A 13925-nucleotide genomic window follows, 5' to 3' on the forward strand; every position below is an offset into this window, starting at 1 on the left:
CACAAGCATTTGGACTATATAATTGCGAAGGATTCGATAAATACCAATCAATTGAAATCTTTTTTTTTAACACAAATCTAGCATAAATTATTAAAATCTAAAATGAATTTGAAAGATAAGACCCAAAAAATTTGAAGGCAGGGATCCCATAATCCTCCAATATCAGGTCCATTTATTATAAAGAAATGAATCATCAAATTTCCTTGCATATGTGTGACAAATGTCTCAGGGTTTAGGGTTTAGGGTTTAGGGTTTATGACCTAGAAATAATTTCCACCATTTGATGTGATGCTAGGACACTTGGTACACATTTGCAAGGAAATGGACCTGATAAATTTCCCATAATCCATCCCCATATCTATAACTATGTGGGTAGGGACTAGGGAGTCCGAACCCTAGGTGGACCCGGGTGAATCATTGATTGTGAACCTAGCTTCGGGCAAGCCCGGTTGGACCATATAATTATAGTTAAACCGGTCTGAATTAGGCGAAATTTCTCTTGAGTATCGCGTTTATTTCATGTCGTTGTCTTAGTTCTGCGGCTTCTGCCTTAGGCCCTTAGATGCTTTTGTGCTCGACGCCTCAAGAGTCGGAGTGATTGATACATTCAGTCTGCCAAGCCCCAAAGGCACCGAATGATGATCGACTGCTAGTGGGTAACCTGTCGATGTCGGAATCTGAAATCGATAGCGAGAACGAGATAGATAGGATGCGATGCATCTCATGTCGAGAGGAGTATCTTCCCGTCGATGCTGGCACCTGCAGAGAGTGTTATGAAGAAGCCAGTGAGACAGAAGAGGAGCTCAAACGCGAGATCGAAGACCTCAAAGCCAAGGTTGCTTTTCTCAGCTTCTGGGCTCCTGTCGATAACCACAGTCCCTCTGGTTTCACTGATGTCATTCTCGTTGCTTCAGACGATGATTGCGGCCATGGATCCCCTGCTGCTGTCCGAGCCCATAAAGCAGTTCTAGTGAGTACCCACGACAATCTTTAATAAAATCAATGTTAAGTTGTTCTGGTATATGTGTTTGATCTATGTTCACCGTGAATAATGTTGTACACGCCATCGCTCAAGATGGGCGTTGTTCTTTAAGTTCATAGGTTTGATCCCTATCATTTTTTCAGTCAAATTGTCACATTGCAAATTTCGAGTTGCCTAATTTCTGTGTAAAGTGACCTAATCTACATTCATTTCATCTGTATGTAATTGCGGTTTATTGTTGTTCTTCTAGTTCAATACTCTATACCAATGTCGTAAAACCAGGAAGGAGGGTGAGAAAATACCTGTCGTTTATCAAGAGACTATCAAAGCTCTTTATGTTGTACTATTCTCTTTAAATGGGGGAAGGGAATATATTATTGGGTGTTTTTTCAACTTTTAATTGACACTTGTATATGTGGACGCCAATGCTACCCGAAGTAGGAAATTTACTATGGAAGAAGCACAGTCCACCCAATACATTTGTTCAGCGAATTTCGGCGTCAGTCTCAACAGCTGACTGATGAGATTGAATGAACAAGAAGCTCTCCTTTCTTTTCAATGTATTGAGGACCACATTTTGTTGGAATTGAGTGGAAACAGATGTAACTTCAAGGGCAGTGACCACCTATATGAGTGCACATCACATCTTCCCTGTTATAGATAAGTGGACTCTCAAATTACTATATGGGCTCCCACTATCGGAGGGCTTTCTTCAAGTCTGTCATGATATTGACTCGTCCTTCCTTTGATAGCAAGTTTAAAGTGCTATTTACATAATATACTTTGAGAAAATAGACTTTTTTTGGACTATGCCTGCATCAAAGAAGATGAGTGAAAATGTCAAGCAGTAGCTTGAGCTCCCCCTTTATCATGCACCTATGTGCACCAATGTTGGGGAGGGATTAATGTATCCAACTCCAATAAAAACACTCGAAAGTATTGTTGACTGATGGTTTGGTTAATGCATCTGCAACCACGCATGGATTATTCATCAGGTTCTCCTCCTACACGGCCCATCATTCAAGAATCTTCCAATCCATCTAACAACATATAAAGATTCCTAGCACTCCCAGATCTTGTTAATACAAACTTGCCATTGCTTGTGAATTCTGTATCTCATATTCATAGGTGTTGAAGATCACATAGTGATTCTTTTCACATACTTGACTGGATCCAAGCAAGTTGTCACTGAATCTTGTCACGGAGAATATCATGCAAGTGACTTGACTTCAAAATTAACAGCTTTCTCACCAACTACCTTCTGTTATCATTGTTGCCACGAACTTATTGAGAAGCTAGGGCATTGGCTGGTTCTGTACTTTCAGCTATCTTCACAACCATAGAAGTGGTAACCGAACTGTTCCAATTTACCTTCTTTTTTTTTTTTTTTTTTTTTTTTTTTTGGGGGGGGGGGGCGCTAATAAAGCTTCTGTATCTCCTGCATGGGGTTTTTTGAAATATTATAATCTTGCAGTATTTCCAGAATTAATACATTTGTAACATTTCACTACATCAGCATCAGTGGAGAAAAAGGTTTCCTGGTACAGTAATTGTTAGGAGCATTCTCCAACCTGGACTTAAGGTCTTATAGCCATTCATGATTATGTTCATAAAAATAGTCATCATAGTTGTCATGGCACTTAGGCAAGCCAAGGCATTGGAGAGGGTTAAAAGCACAAGGCAACATCAATTAAGTGAGCAAAGCGTCCAAGGCGATCAGGTCGAGCAAAGTGCCTTGACGATTATGGTAGTCATTAAAGGGTACTTGCTTGGTGCAGCTGACCAGGTAGATGGTGCATGCATCCAAGCTCTCTGGTGTGTCAATGGGTGGAACCATCTTGTTCTACCTCTCAACTTCTCTTCTATCTAGGGAGCCTTCATCTGTTTCTTTGACAGCTTTATAGGGTCCTCAGTAGAGTCTTTGCTTTTAAACTTTGTAGTCTGCTCAATTACTCACCCTCATAACCTAAGCTAATCTTGGTGTTTAAGGATCCCAGGCAGCTAAGTATCTTATCAATTTTGCAGTTTTGAGGAGAAGTGGCTGTAGGGGTGTTATCGTAATATTTCTTTAGTTTGGCTCTCAGGATGGGGGTCTCTTCCTCAGTTTACAGTAGTTTACATACCCGAGGGATAGTTGAGCCTTAACAATCTTCTTGGACTCTTCCACCCAATCCTTGACCTCAAGGATCTTATTCTCAACATTTGGAGTTGATTTGTTGTTTTGTTGTGGCTTCTTACATACAAAATTTTTGTCAAGAGCTGCAATGAATGAGCTCTTCTATGGTTGGTTATTGCTCTTGAAGTTACTGGTTTGGCCACCACAGGAGGATTTCATTGTTAATGTGTTGACCGGCACTGTTGTGTGTTGGAATTTTTGTCAATACAAGTGCCAAGGTTCAATTGTGGTTTAGTAAGTGGGTCAAGGTGATTGATCAACCAAGTCATCATGTCAAGGTCATATAACTAATAAGAGCAAGGCAGTAAACATATTGTTTCAGCATGCTGCTTGAGTTTATTGTTGGCCACCTCATTGATCAGTCCCTGAATTGCTGAAAAGATGAAGTTAGCAACCTATCAAGATGATAAAGTTAGCAGCTTGATGGTGACTTTAATCATTAGTTGAAGCCAGTATATGGAAGAACTTGAACAGTTCACTTCTACAAGGACTCTTGGGAGTTCAGATATCAGCTCAAATTTAGGCCAGCTCACATAATGACTCAACAGCAACTCCAAGGTTACAGCATATCAAGGTGTATCAGCCAGCAAAGTATTTAGGCCAGCTCACATAATGACTTTTTATGTTGCTTTACTTTGGTATATGTTCTCAAATAATATTGCTATTTTAAGATCCAAAAACTTTTTATGGCAGGATAACTGCAGTGAATGCTGTCAGAGTTCTAGAACACTGTATAGAATGGTTATTTGACTTGCTGGAAGATCTGAAACTTTCATTGCAACATCTGTTGACTTCTATTAGCATCCTTCATCACTTTTCTTCTGTTTTGTTTTTTAAATATTTTTCATATTCAGGTGAGTAGGTCTCCAGTGTTCAAAGCAATGTTAGAAAATGAGATGGAGGAGAGCAAGAGCGGCACAATCAAGATCAGTGATGTCTCCTATGATGTCTTGAGCTCCTTCATCCATTATTTGTACACTGCAGATGCATCCCTTGATGAGCAAATGGCTTGTGATCTCTTGGTGTTAGCAGAGAAATACCAAGTCAAGCATCTTAAATCTTTTTGTGAGAAGTTCATGACATCAAAATTGAATTTGTCCAATGCAGTGGTTAGCTTTGCATTTGCTCACCAGCACAATGCCAAGCACCTACTGGAAGCAGCCCTGTCCTTGATCATAGATAATATGGACAAGGTAACAAAAGGAGAAGAGTATATGGAGCTTGTGGAAAAGGATCCCCGTCTCGTTGTAGAAATCTTTGAAGCCTATCTTGCCAAGCAGGCCAACACTGCTGCCACCAAGGATTCTTCCATGCAATGTTAGGCAGGTCCAGTCAAAAGTTATATAAGAAACAAGAATACTTTGTTTTGCGTTCTTCTCATGTCTGTTTCTGTACAATTAGTTGCATAATCAAGTATATGTATATCTGATCTTTATTTGTCCCCCCCCCCCCCCGCCCCCTCTCTCTCGCTTGTGGGCATTAGTTAGCCAGGTGGAACATTGCAGTGCCACATCTGTGTTAGACCTGCACAGTTTGGTTTAGACCATGTAACCAGTCTTGTTGTATACAAATATTCAATTCAAAATTTCTTGGTTACAAGACCTCATCAGAAAGGAAGAGTTAAATTCTCTTGCATATAATCTACATTTCTGTCTCTAACCACGGAGGGGTGAAAAAAAAGTAAGGAAAATCCCAACTCTTCCATAACTAATTCCCTCTCAACCCCAATATGGCCATATGAAAATGAAAACCAAGAGGGAAGAGACAAACATCTCTCTTATTAGCTTTAAACTTTAATTGGTCGCATTCTGCAGGAGTGTCTGGTGTTTTGGCTTTCTTTGGAAACACAGAACAGAAAAGTGTGCCGTTATCTATTTATCTTCTGTAAACCAAAAACCATTGTTTCTTCTGAAGCGAGGTTTTGTGTGCTTTACCAATCAAATGGATTCCATTGTCATGTTTTCAGTTTCATGGGCTCCCCGGTAATACATCCAGGGAGATTGTTCCAAATAATTTGGCTCAGCACCTGAAATTTAGTCTGGCTCTCAACCATTTTGGTTATCAAGTCAAAAACTGCATAAATGGAAGATCAGCAAAATCATTCAGAACAATGGATGAATATATACAAAACCAGTTCCGGAATCTCAACTCTTAAGACAAGTCGTTGCACCCCAAAAATAAATAAATAAATCTCAAAACAAGTTATGCTATGAGGATAAATATTATATTTTTCCATTGCTCTATCATTCACCATCTGAAATCTGATCAACATGCTAGACAGCCAGCACCAATTTACAAAATAAGAATTAAACTAGACTCTTCCAGAATTCTTAGTAGATGCAAGGACAGTAATTCCTTCTTCTTTTGTTGCATTTAATTACTGAAAAAGAAATGCAATTATCATAAGTCATCCAAGCAGCTGGATCAGATTTACAGAGACAAATTATATGGATGATTTCACAAAAAATGGAATGAAAATTTTAATCTCAACAAAAATAATTGTTGAGTGGAGATCCTACACAACCAGCTGTTGGCATTGTCCTTCATTTTCCTTCAGAGAAGTCTAACTATCACATTACCTAACTTTACATGCTTCCCTCCTCTTAAACTGATTCAAGCACTTTACAGACGCTTCTCACACATCAAGAGCAGCCGACTTGCTTGGGGACCTTCTTCAGTATCAAATATTGTTGTTTGCCATCCCATTGCATTTGCAATCTCTCTAAGTTCATGTACAATAGATACCACATCACGAATATAAACAATCCCACCTGGCCTCAGAATCCTATCCATCTCAAGCATGATGGATGAAATGTTACATCTGTGACAGTGGTCAAAAGAAATATCAAAAAGTTGATGAAAATCTATTAAACTATTCCACTAACTATTCCAAGGTAACATTTCGAAAGCATGAATAGTATGGTTCACTGAATCAGTTAAAAGATAACAGACTATCATACAAAGAGATCTATAGGAATATTTTGGTCATATGGATGTTTTAAACTGCTGAATGGTAGGAAATTTGAGATTATGTGCCCTAAGATAAGATGATGAAACTTGAGAGGAGAATAGACACAAATTAGTAACAAAAGATGGACATCTAGAAGATGGCTACTTAAAATAAATAAAATAAAAAAGAGAAGAAGAAGAAGAAGAAAATAGACAGCATACCATGTTTGAAGACCAAACTATGTCAAGAAACCCACTGAAAACGAGTTTCCACCCCCCCCCCAAAAAAAAAAAGGTTGAAGTCCACAGCCAAGTTCCAAACCTTGATGTTGCTGGAGGTGGAATATAAATCCCACATGACTTGAGCCTGACTAAAATGGTTTAGACAATTCTGCACCACAAGGGAACACCCCATTCATCTAAAATAAATGGATCAGCCGGGTTAAGGGACATATTTCATTCCTTTATCCACCCTTCCTGTTGTAGCATTTTCCATACAACTACAGCAGTTCAATAGGAAGTTAATATAAAGGACCTAACCGTTGAAATAAAATTATCTGTTGTCATTTGAATTGATACATTGTGAGGCCTGTAACATGAAGTGCAGTGGGTGAAAGTGCATAAAGAGAGGGATTGAAACCCTATGCAAACAAAAGCTTGAATGTTGTGCAGTGACCCCCAAAAAAAGCATATAAAAGAATCCTAGTCAAGCTAATATGAGGACGTAGGAACAGATAAGCGGTAATACTCTAAAAAGGAGTAAGGAATGAACAAATTATAACTAAATCAGGCGTCGTTCCAATAAATGATAAGTTGCAACGAAGTGGGTTCAGGTGGCATAGTCAATGGAAGCCCTTAAATGCTAAATATGAAGGAACAATTTGATTCAGATTGAAGAAACTAAAAAGATACAGAGGAAGGCCTAAAATGACTCTTAAGAGAAGTCATAGGCAAGAAATGCACAACTTAGGACTAATAACAAGTATAACATTGATAAGATTTGTTAGGGGAAAAAGAATCCATGTAACCAACCCTGTTTAGTTAGGATAAGGCTGAGAGTCTGAGACCTAAGTAGCTGTGCTTCTATATAAATTATGAAACATTCTTTTCCAATTAAAATGGCAATATAGTATAACTCATTTACTTAGATTACTTAAAGGGGGTAGATCAGGTAGTAGGGGGAGAAAGAAGGAAAGAAAAATGGATTAACCACAAGGGAAAAAGAAGTGGTTGCAAACAGATCCCCATTTGTATTCATTAGAGGGGTGTCAAAAAGTGTAGAAAAGGATGGACAAAATGCATGCAGAAAATGTTCTCCAGCAAAGATGCTTGCTCAATCAATACCTTTTTTGTTCTGCTGAGAAGAAACCTGCTGCATGCAATAGGTCGTAAGTTCTTGGGTATGTATCAAACGGCTCACACCTGGCAAAAGGACTTCAAGTATCAAATAATAGATAATAAAGGAACTGCTTTGATATACATTAGTTCTAATGGCAACATACTCCTAAGTCCTAAGATGTTAAACAATTATTCACCTTCAGTGTCATTGTTGACAAGATGGGCATGCCTTTGAACTATGTGAAAAGAAATGCTGTCATCTATAATACTCTTTGACAATGTACTTCTTTATACGATCTCCTCTTGTCATTTCATGTTTCAGTTTTCTTCATTGTTTCCTTAATCTTTTGTTTTCTAACCAAGTTAATTATCTTCCAACATTGAGCTTTCCCAATTTGACAAATAAATGCATAATCTATGATCTGGGTCTTCTCCATTAAATGTAAAGGATTATCAATATCAAGCACTCAGAATTCAGCACCCTAGTAAAAATATAATTTACAATCGTCTATGTAAGCAAGTCATTGATCATGTCCCGGTATACACTTCAACACATCAATTTTCTGTATAGTTAGTGTACCTAACCACAAGCTGGAAATGACCTATTTATCAAACAAAACTCTACAAAATAGCTTAATTGGAAAACCCTAAGTACATGTGTAATAAGCAATTGAAAGACAATACCGATTGTACAGACAATTGAGAAGGCAATACTTTATACAATAGTGCATCACATTTTGCATAGTCAGACCTAATAAGCCCTGGAGACCTGGGAATAAAATTCTTAAAATTATAGGTACATAGCCCATACCAGTCGTGCATAACTCCCAAGAGTCCTCGATCATATATAACAGGCAAGGTATTTGGCTCACTAACAGGAACAACATTCATAACCCAACAGTCTATCCCCAGATCATAAAGCGCCGTAGCAAACCTGCATTTACCACAAAAATTCATTTTCTGAACAAGGAAGGGAAGGTAAGAAAAATAATCATACATAATAAATACCTAATTAATTCAAAGGCAAATGTGGAACCATTATACAATATCCATAGGAAAAACGCAAGAAAGTGGTTACTAGATGTCCATACCCTCCAAACCCAGACCTCATATCCATCACGTTCCGTAGATTTAGTTCCTTCCAGTGGTAAGCACGAATATAGGCTTCTATTACATAATTCCAGTACATGGATTCTGCCCTGAAGAGCTCCTTTCTAGATATGTAGGCTTCCATAGTTATGATCTGGAGCCTAAGAGGAGGAGAGTGCAGGCGGGCAGGCCATGCAGTAAGATTGGCTCCATACCCCTCCACAGGTAATCGAGAAATGCATGCTTTCAAACCAACGTTCCTGCAACAATCAAGAGAATAATCAATTTTTTTCCCTGAAGTAGTGCAATAAATGGGATTAATCCCCATCTCAGAATATTTAAATTAGTGCAATCATCAGCTTATACAAGGAAGTAAGCAAAAATTGTCCACCAGTCCAAACTGTCTCTTGTACTGCTTAATGCAAAGCTACAACTTCTGATAAAAGATTATGTTGATGCTCTTAAGAAATTTAATGTTCATGCTCTTATGCAACTCAACTATGTATCATTGTGTTTCAGTACCATGAATTGGATGTAGTTTGCAGGGCCAAGAAGAAGGAAAAGTTTAGGAACTAAAACTTGAAGATTTTCTCCAAAACTGAGGTGACTGATCCACCCTAATGATGTCTTGAAATCAGAAGTGGATCAGATTTAGAAGATGAACCGACCAAAGAAGAAAGGAAGAGGATACGATGTTTTCATCTACATGGCACCCAAGTGGTCTGAGTTGAATGATATCGATTGGATGATGACAGAAAAAGATCCACAGTGGACTGCAGGCTACAGGAGAAACTTCATCATTCTAGTACCCCTCCCCGGAACAATAAACACGAATGCCACTTCATGTTCAAAAGTGTTTCAATTAAGTTCTATAGGGAACTAAAAAACACAAGGTCAACGGAGGTACCAAACGACATCTGGGTCATCATTGGGATCACATAGTGGAGGTTGAGTTCCAGCATCACGACTAACATAGCAGCTGTTGTTTAAAGGCTTCTTCCATATAGCAATATAACCCTCCTTCTTCACAAGCTCCCAACAGAGACGAACAGTCAGGTCCTCCATCTCTGGACAAAAACATAGGTTGCATACACATTTTAACATTTTATGAAGCTTCTCAGGATAAAAAATAAAAAAAACTTTATGACAAAGAAGGTTTTGTGTAATTCAAATCAACTTCGGATTAAGCAACCTTTCCACTGCTCTTGTAGGCCCTCTTCATGTTTGTAAACAGGCTGAGCTGCCCAGGCAAAATATCCTCCAGCTCTCAGCATCCTGTTGACCTCCAGAAGCAGAATTCCATCTTCAACACAACAGAAGGAACAAAAGCAAAGTTGTTATCATGAGGAAGTGTTAGTAGCATCAAGAATTAGAATCACAACGAACAAAAAAATACGAGACTACAACTGATAACAGTTCAAAATCAATGTCAGAAAATCTATTAATCCTCCAAAGTAGAAATGGTCTTAAATTGAAAAGAAGAATTCTGAAGGCTTCACAGCCCCAGAAAGAGTGTTAAATATGCATTAAAAAAATAGTAATGAAGTATAACACGCAAAAGCCCATTTTTGGTATTGACGAGCACAATATCAACTTTGGAGAAGCTGGAAATCCTTCATTGGTAAAGACGATTCCTATGTGTGCAACGTGGTGGATAATTCTGTCAAAGATGTCTTTGAATACTTTAAAACAGCAAGATTCTTTTATCCCTAATAATGAAAAAAAGAATTGTACCATCACGGGTCCAATTAATTCTACATCTTGAACAATGTATCAGATCAAAAGCCTGGCTTGGATAAGGCAAACGGTGTGTTGCAAAAGCAGCCACCATGGCAGGCACCCCACGCTCTAATGCAAACTGAATCTGGTTCTCATGAACATCTTTTGGTGCTATTGACATAACAGTAACATTACGTGAAAGCAAAAAAGCACCAAAGCTTGCTACACCACAACCAACATCCAGCACAACTCGAGTCTGATGACCAAATGCAATATCAGGAACCATCTGCACATTCAGGCCAGAGGATAAGAAACAATGTCACCTAGAGTCAAGAGACAAGATAGGAAATGCTTAATAATTATCTCCATTCATTTTATCCTGATTTTTTAGATCACAAACCTGTGAAATCTGATCCAAATATTGATCTGCCCCATGAATAAACTGAGTTCCACCTCCTGGGAACTTAAATTTATCCTTTACTCTAGTAATCCAATTCTGGCCACTCTTGTCTTCAACTAAACGCGTATGTGGCACATTGCTGAACCAAACCTGTGATACACATCCTAATATATAAAAATGAATGTCCTGGGTCTAGGTTGAATAACCACGGAAAAGGAATTGCATCTAATGTAGATGATTGTTGGACACTGGTTCCTCAACCAAACAAACAATTCAAGATATGCTATCAGATTTAAAATAAAATACACCTTGACAAAAGGATGAAGCTACTTAAACAAGTCTACTTGTAAAAGAAGAAATGATTGGCGTAAAATAATCAAAACTCACAATGACAGCCCCAACTCCGGAAATAATCTGTAGGCAGAAACATCAAATGCATCTAGCGCTGCTTTATGGAAAAAGAATATCTGAATGATATCAAATAGTTAAACACAGTAGAACAAGATGTTTCCTGAGAGGAATTAATTTTGATTTTATCGTCGGAGGAACCAAGTATGTTGGTGAATTCAAGTGCAACAATTGTATTTTGTGCATAGTAGTTAAGGCATCGCCTTGGCGTCCAGGGCCTCTGCAACTCTTAGGGTCACCTAGATACCGTGACAACTATGATTTTATGCATTGGCTGCGGCAGTTCAAAAAAACTCAAATCGTTTAGATCTCAGCCCCTTCTGGTCGGATGAAACTATTATAAGACTTCTGGGATTGAAACTCATACATCCAAAAACATATTGAATAGTAGTCTGGTAGAATCATATGCATCCTCAAACTACGCCATTGTTTTATATCTCGTTTGAAACTGCAATAAACCAAGACAAGAACCAAGTACGGTAACATTTGTAGTTTCAACATGCTTGATTTCAAATATTTCAAAAGTTTTGTACTGAACTTGGTTAAATTAGCTTATCCCAATAAAACCTGTCAAAACCTGAGCTCAAAACAACAATCAGTACTCCCTATCTGAATCTAATAAAACATTTAAAACAAATTCCAAAAGGATAAAAAGTCAACCTTCAATTCAAGAACAGCACTAGGCTTTTACCTCGTCTCTACTGGCAGGCCAGAGTATCGGACGTTTGTAATTCTTGGGAGCTGGAACTACACAATTTAAACCCTGTCCTTCCCTAGGGCAATGCCGCTCGAACTTTTCCCCTCTCTCCGTCGATTTCAACTTCTGAATCTCCTCCACATTATCCAAACAAGGTATATACTCACTCATACTAGCCGGACACAGCTCGAATTTTTTCAGCTTCGATTTACTAGATACCGAGGCATTCCCATCTCCTTTTCCGTCCTGGTCATTTCCCTTTTGCTCAATCAGATCCGGATTGAACTCACCCACCTCGAATTCTTCCGTCATTGTCCCATTCTCATTGATAATTCCAACTCTCTGTGGAAACAATTTGGGTGGTGCAGGCGGAGGACTCGAGCTGGGAGGTGAGAGATGCACCGTTTCGTTGTTGGGGTTGGGTTTGGGAGCGATGGAGACTGAAGGCGAGTGGTTCTCGAGAGAAGCTTGTTGGTGGGTACCGAAATAAACGAGCGGTTGAGTTCCATCGGCAACGTACTTGCCGAGGTAGAAGAAAGCGAAAGCGACGAGCAGGAAACCTGTGATTTTCACGAAAAGAGGAGCTTTGCGGAGTTCCGAGCTGCTTACATTCTTCATCTTCTTGACTGAATTCCTCTGAACAGGAAGAAGAAGAAGCAGAAAATGAATGAGGGAGAGTGAGAAAGTAAGAGATTTTTTTTATTTAGAATTTTTGTAAATGTCTTGTTCATTTCCCGGCAGAGAAAACACGGCAATGTGCTGGCGGTTTTTAACTACACAATGGGGTAGGGTCCACATAGATTTACTATAATTTTTATTTTTATTTTTATTCTTTATACCCTCGACTTTCCAAATCTTATAAAGAAAAGAAGTTCCACAGAAAACTTTCTCCGTTTTTTAAATTCTAATAAGACTTGAGGAAAAATTACCATTTTACCGTCAGTTAGATTTCTGTAACCCTAAATCCTAATTCCTTAAAAAATCTTAATTTTGAGAGATGGATGGAGAAATATCAAATATCCTCTTCATATTTGATTCCCAAAAAAGAGCATGGTTGCAGGAAATCGAAGGTTTGAAAACACTAAGTAAATTAGATATGGAAAAAACTCATAGAAGTGGATGAAAATTGGAAAACAATCATCTGCTGCACAGCAATGCATTTTCGTACCAAATGATTAGCTGAGATTAAAAGCTTAATTTTAAAATTTAAAAATCTTCAATAATCTTGTATTTACTTTATTTTCTCACCAATCTTTTGGTATACATGTATACTTTTGTGCATAGCAGAGACTTGTGCACAACAAATGATGTTTTATCCGTGAAAATTGCATTTTTCTTATTCTTTTACCCCATGCATTGCAAAGTATTTTTCTTTTTATCTTGTTTTTTGCCTTTATTAGAAAACTAGATTTTTCATATTTTGTGTCCAATTCAAAAATGAGTTTTATCAAATACTCATTTTCAAACAAACTCTCGAACTAATAAATATGATAAATGGTTACTAACAAACTAGTCTCCCAAAAAACAAAGGCTACCCAAATATTAATAATTTTCAAGACGTAAATAAAAATCATAATTCTAGTCAAAAAAATATTAATACTTATGAGAAGAAGCTTAAGATCACAAATCCTTCTTGTCTATCTTATCAACATAATTGGGTTGAGATTCAACTGATGCAAGGTCAGAATATTTCCCATTCATCAAAAAGAGAAAAAAGAAAGATTTTGATAAACATAAATTAAAAAAGTCATACTATCCACGATCAGATTTTTAAAATAGGTATCATTCAGCTTCAATCTCTTTCTTTTCATCGATTGGATAACACCACAATGACTAAAGTATCTTACATAATCAGTTGCATAATTTCACCTCAACTAGTTTGACCATTTTAATATATAAAAAATAAAAATAAAATTCACTGTTTTCAAAAAATCAGATGCAAGCTTTGCGTACGAATCACTTCTTCGTAAAATTCATTGAAATTTTAATTTCTTATTTTTTATAGGTAAACCCACCATCATTACGTGCTTAAAACCTTAAAACTTAAAACCGTCAGGATAAACAGGAAGAATCCGGATCATCACCCCGTCCGAATGCTCCACGACATGATTAATCATCCGGGCTTGAAGTGGGGGCAAAAGATAAAAAGTATGGAGTTTTTACATTG

General features: G+C 37.8%; 2 protein-coding genes across 2 annotated transcripts; one reads left to right on the top strand and one right to left on the bottom strand.

The window, feature by feature from the left end:
- Positions 1-542: 542 nt before the first annotated feature.
- On the top strand, positions 543-4834 carry LOC149026967 (BTB/POZ domain-containing protein). The gene is made up of 2 exons (XM_089157598.1): positions 543-970; positions 4013-4834. Exons 1-2 carry the CDS (start codon positions 668-670, stop codon positions 4478-4480), a joined length of 771 nt encoding a protein of 256 aa, XP_089013724.1. The 5' UTR covers positions 543-667; the 3' UTR covers positions 4481-4834.
- A 376-nt stretch (positions 4835-5210) lies between these two features.
- Positions 5211-12484, bottom strand: LOC149026968 (S-adenosyl-L-methionine-dependent methyltransferases superfamily protein). The gene is made up of 9 exons (XM_089157604.1): positions 11753-12484; positions 10654-10803; positions 10269-10539; positions 9727-9837; positions 9442-9601; positions 8537-8794; positions 8257-8379; positions 7452-7529; positions 5211-5979 (listed from the first exon to the last, which is right to left on the bottom strand). The coding sequence occupies exons 1-9, from the start codon at positions 12374-12376 to the stop codon at positions 5781-5783; spliced, it is 1974 nt and encodes a 657-aa protein (XP_089013730.1). The 5' UTR covers positions 12377-12484; the 3' UTR covers positions 5211-5780.
- Between the last annotated feature and the right edge of the window lie 1441 nt (positions 12485-13925).

The sequence above is a fragment of the Hakea prostrata genome, chromosome 1 (assembly GCF_041222555.1).
Source record: "Hakea prostrata isolate BN-2017 chromosome 1, UWA_Hpros_2, whole genome shotgun sequence".
NCBI classification, from domain to species: Eukaryota; Viridiplantae; Streptophyta; class Magnoliopsida; order Proteales; family Proteaceae; genus Hakea; species Hakea prostrata.

What these genes read in the sequence shown, in the direction of transcription:
- LOC149026968 (XM_089157604.1), bottom strand. Translation starts at nt 12,376, where the DNA reads ATGAAGAATGTAAGCAGCTCGGAACTCCGCAAAGCTCCTCTTTTCGTG. An exon ending in ATTTGGATCAGATTTCACAG is followed by an intron (nt 10,540 to 10,653) that starts GTTTGTGATCTA and finishes CTGAATGTGCAG; the next exon opens with ATGGTTCCTGATATTGCATT. An exon ending in TTGGGAGTTATGCACGACTG is followed by an intron (nt 7,530 to 8,256) that starts GTATGGGCTATG and finishes TCCTTTTGCCAG; the next exon opens with GTGTGAGCCGTTTGATACAT.
- LOC149026967 (XM_089157598.1), top strand. Translation starts at nt 668, where the DNA reads ATGTCGGAATCTGAAATCGATAGCGAGAACGAGATAGATAGGATGCGA. An exon ending in GAGCCCATAAAGCAGTTCTA is followed by an intron (nt 971 to 4,012) that starts GTGAGTACCCAC and finishes TTTCATATTCAG; the next exon opens with GTGAGTAGGTCTCCAGTGTT.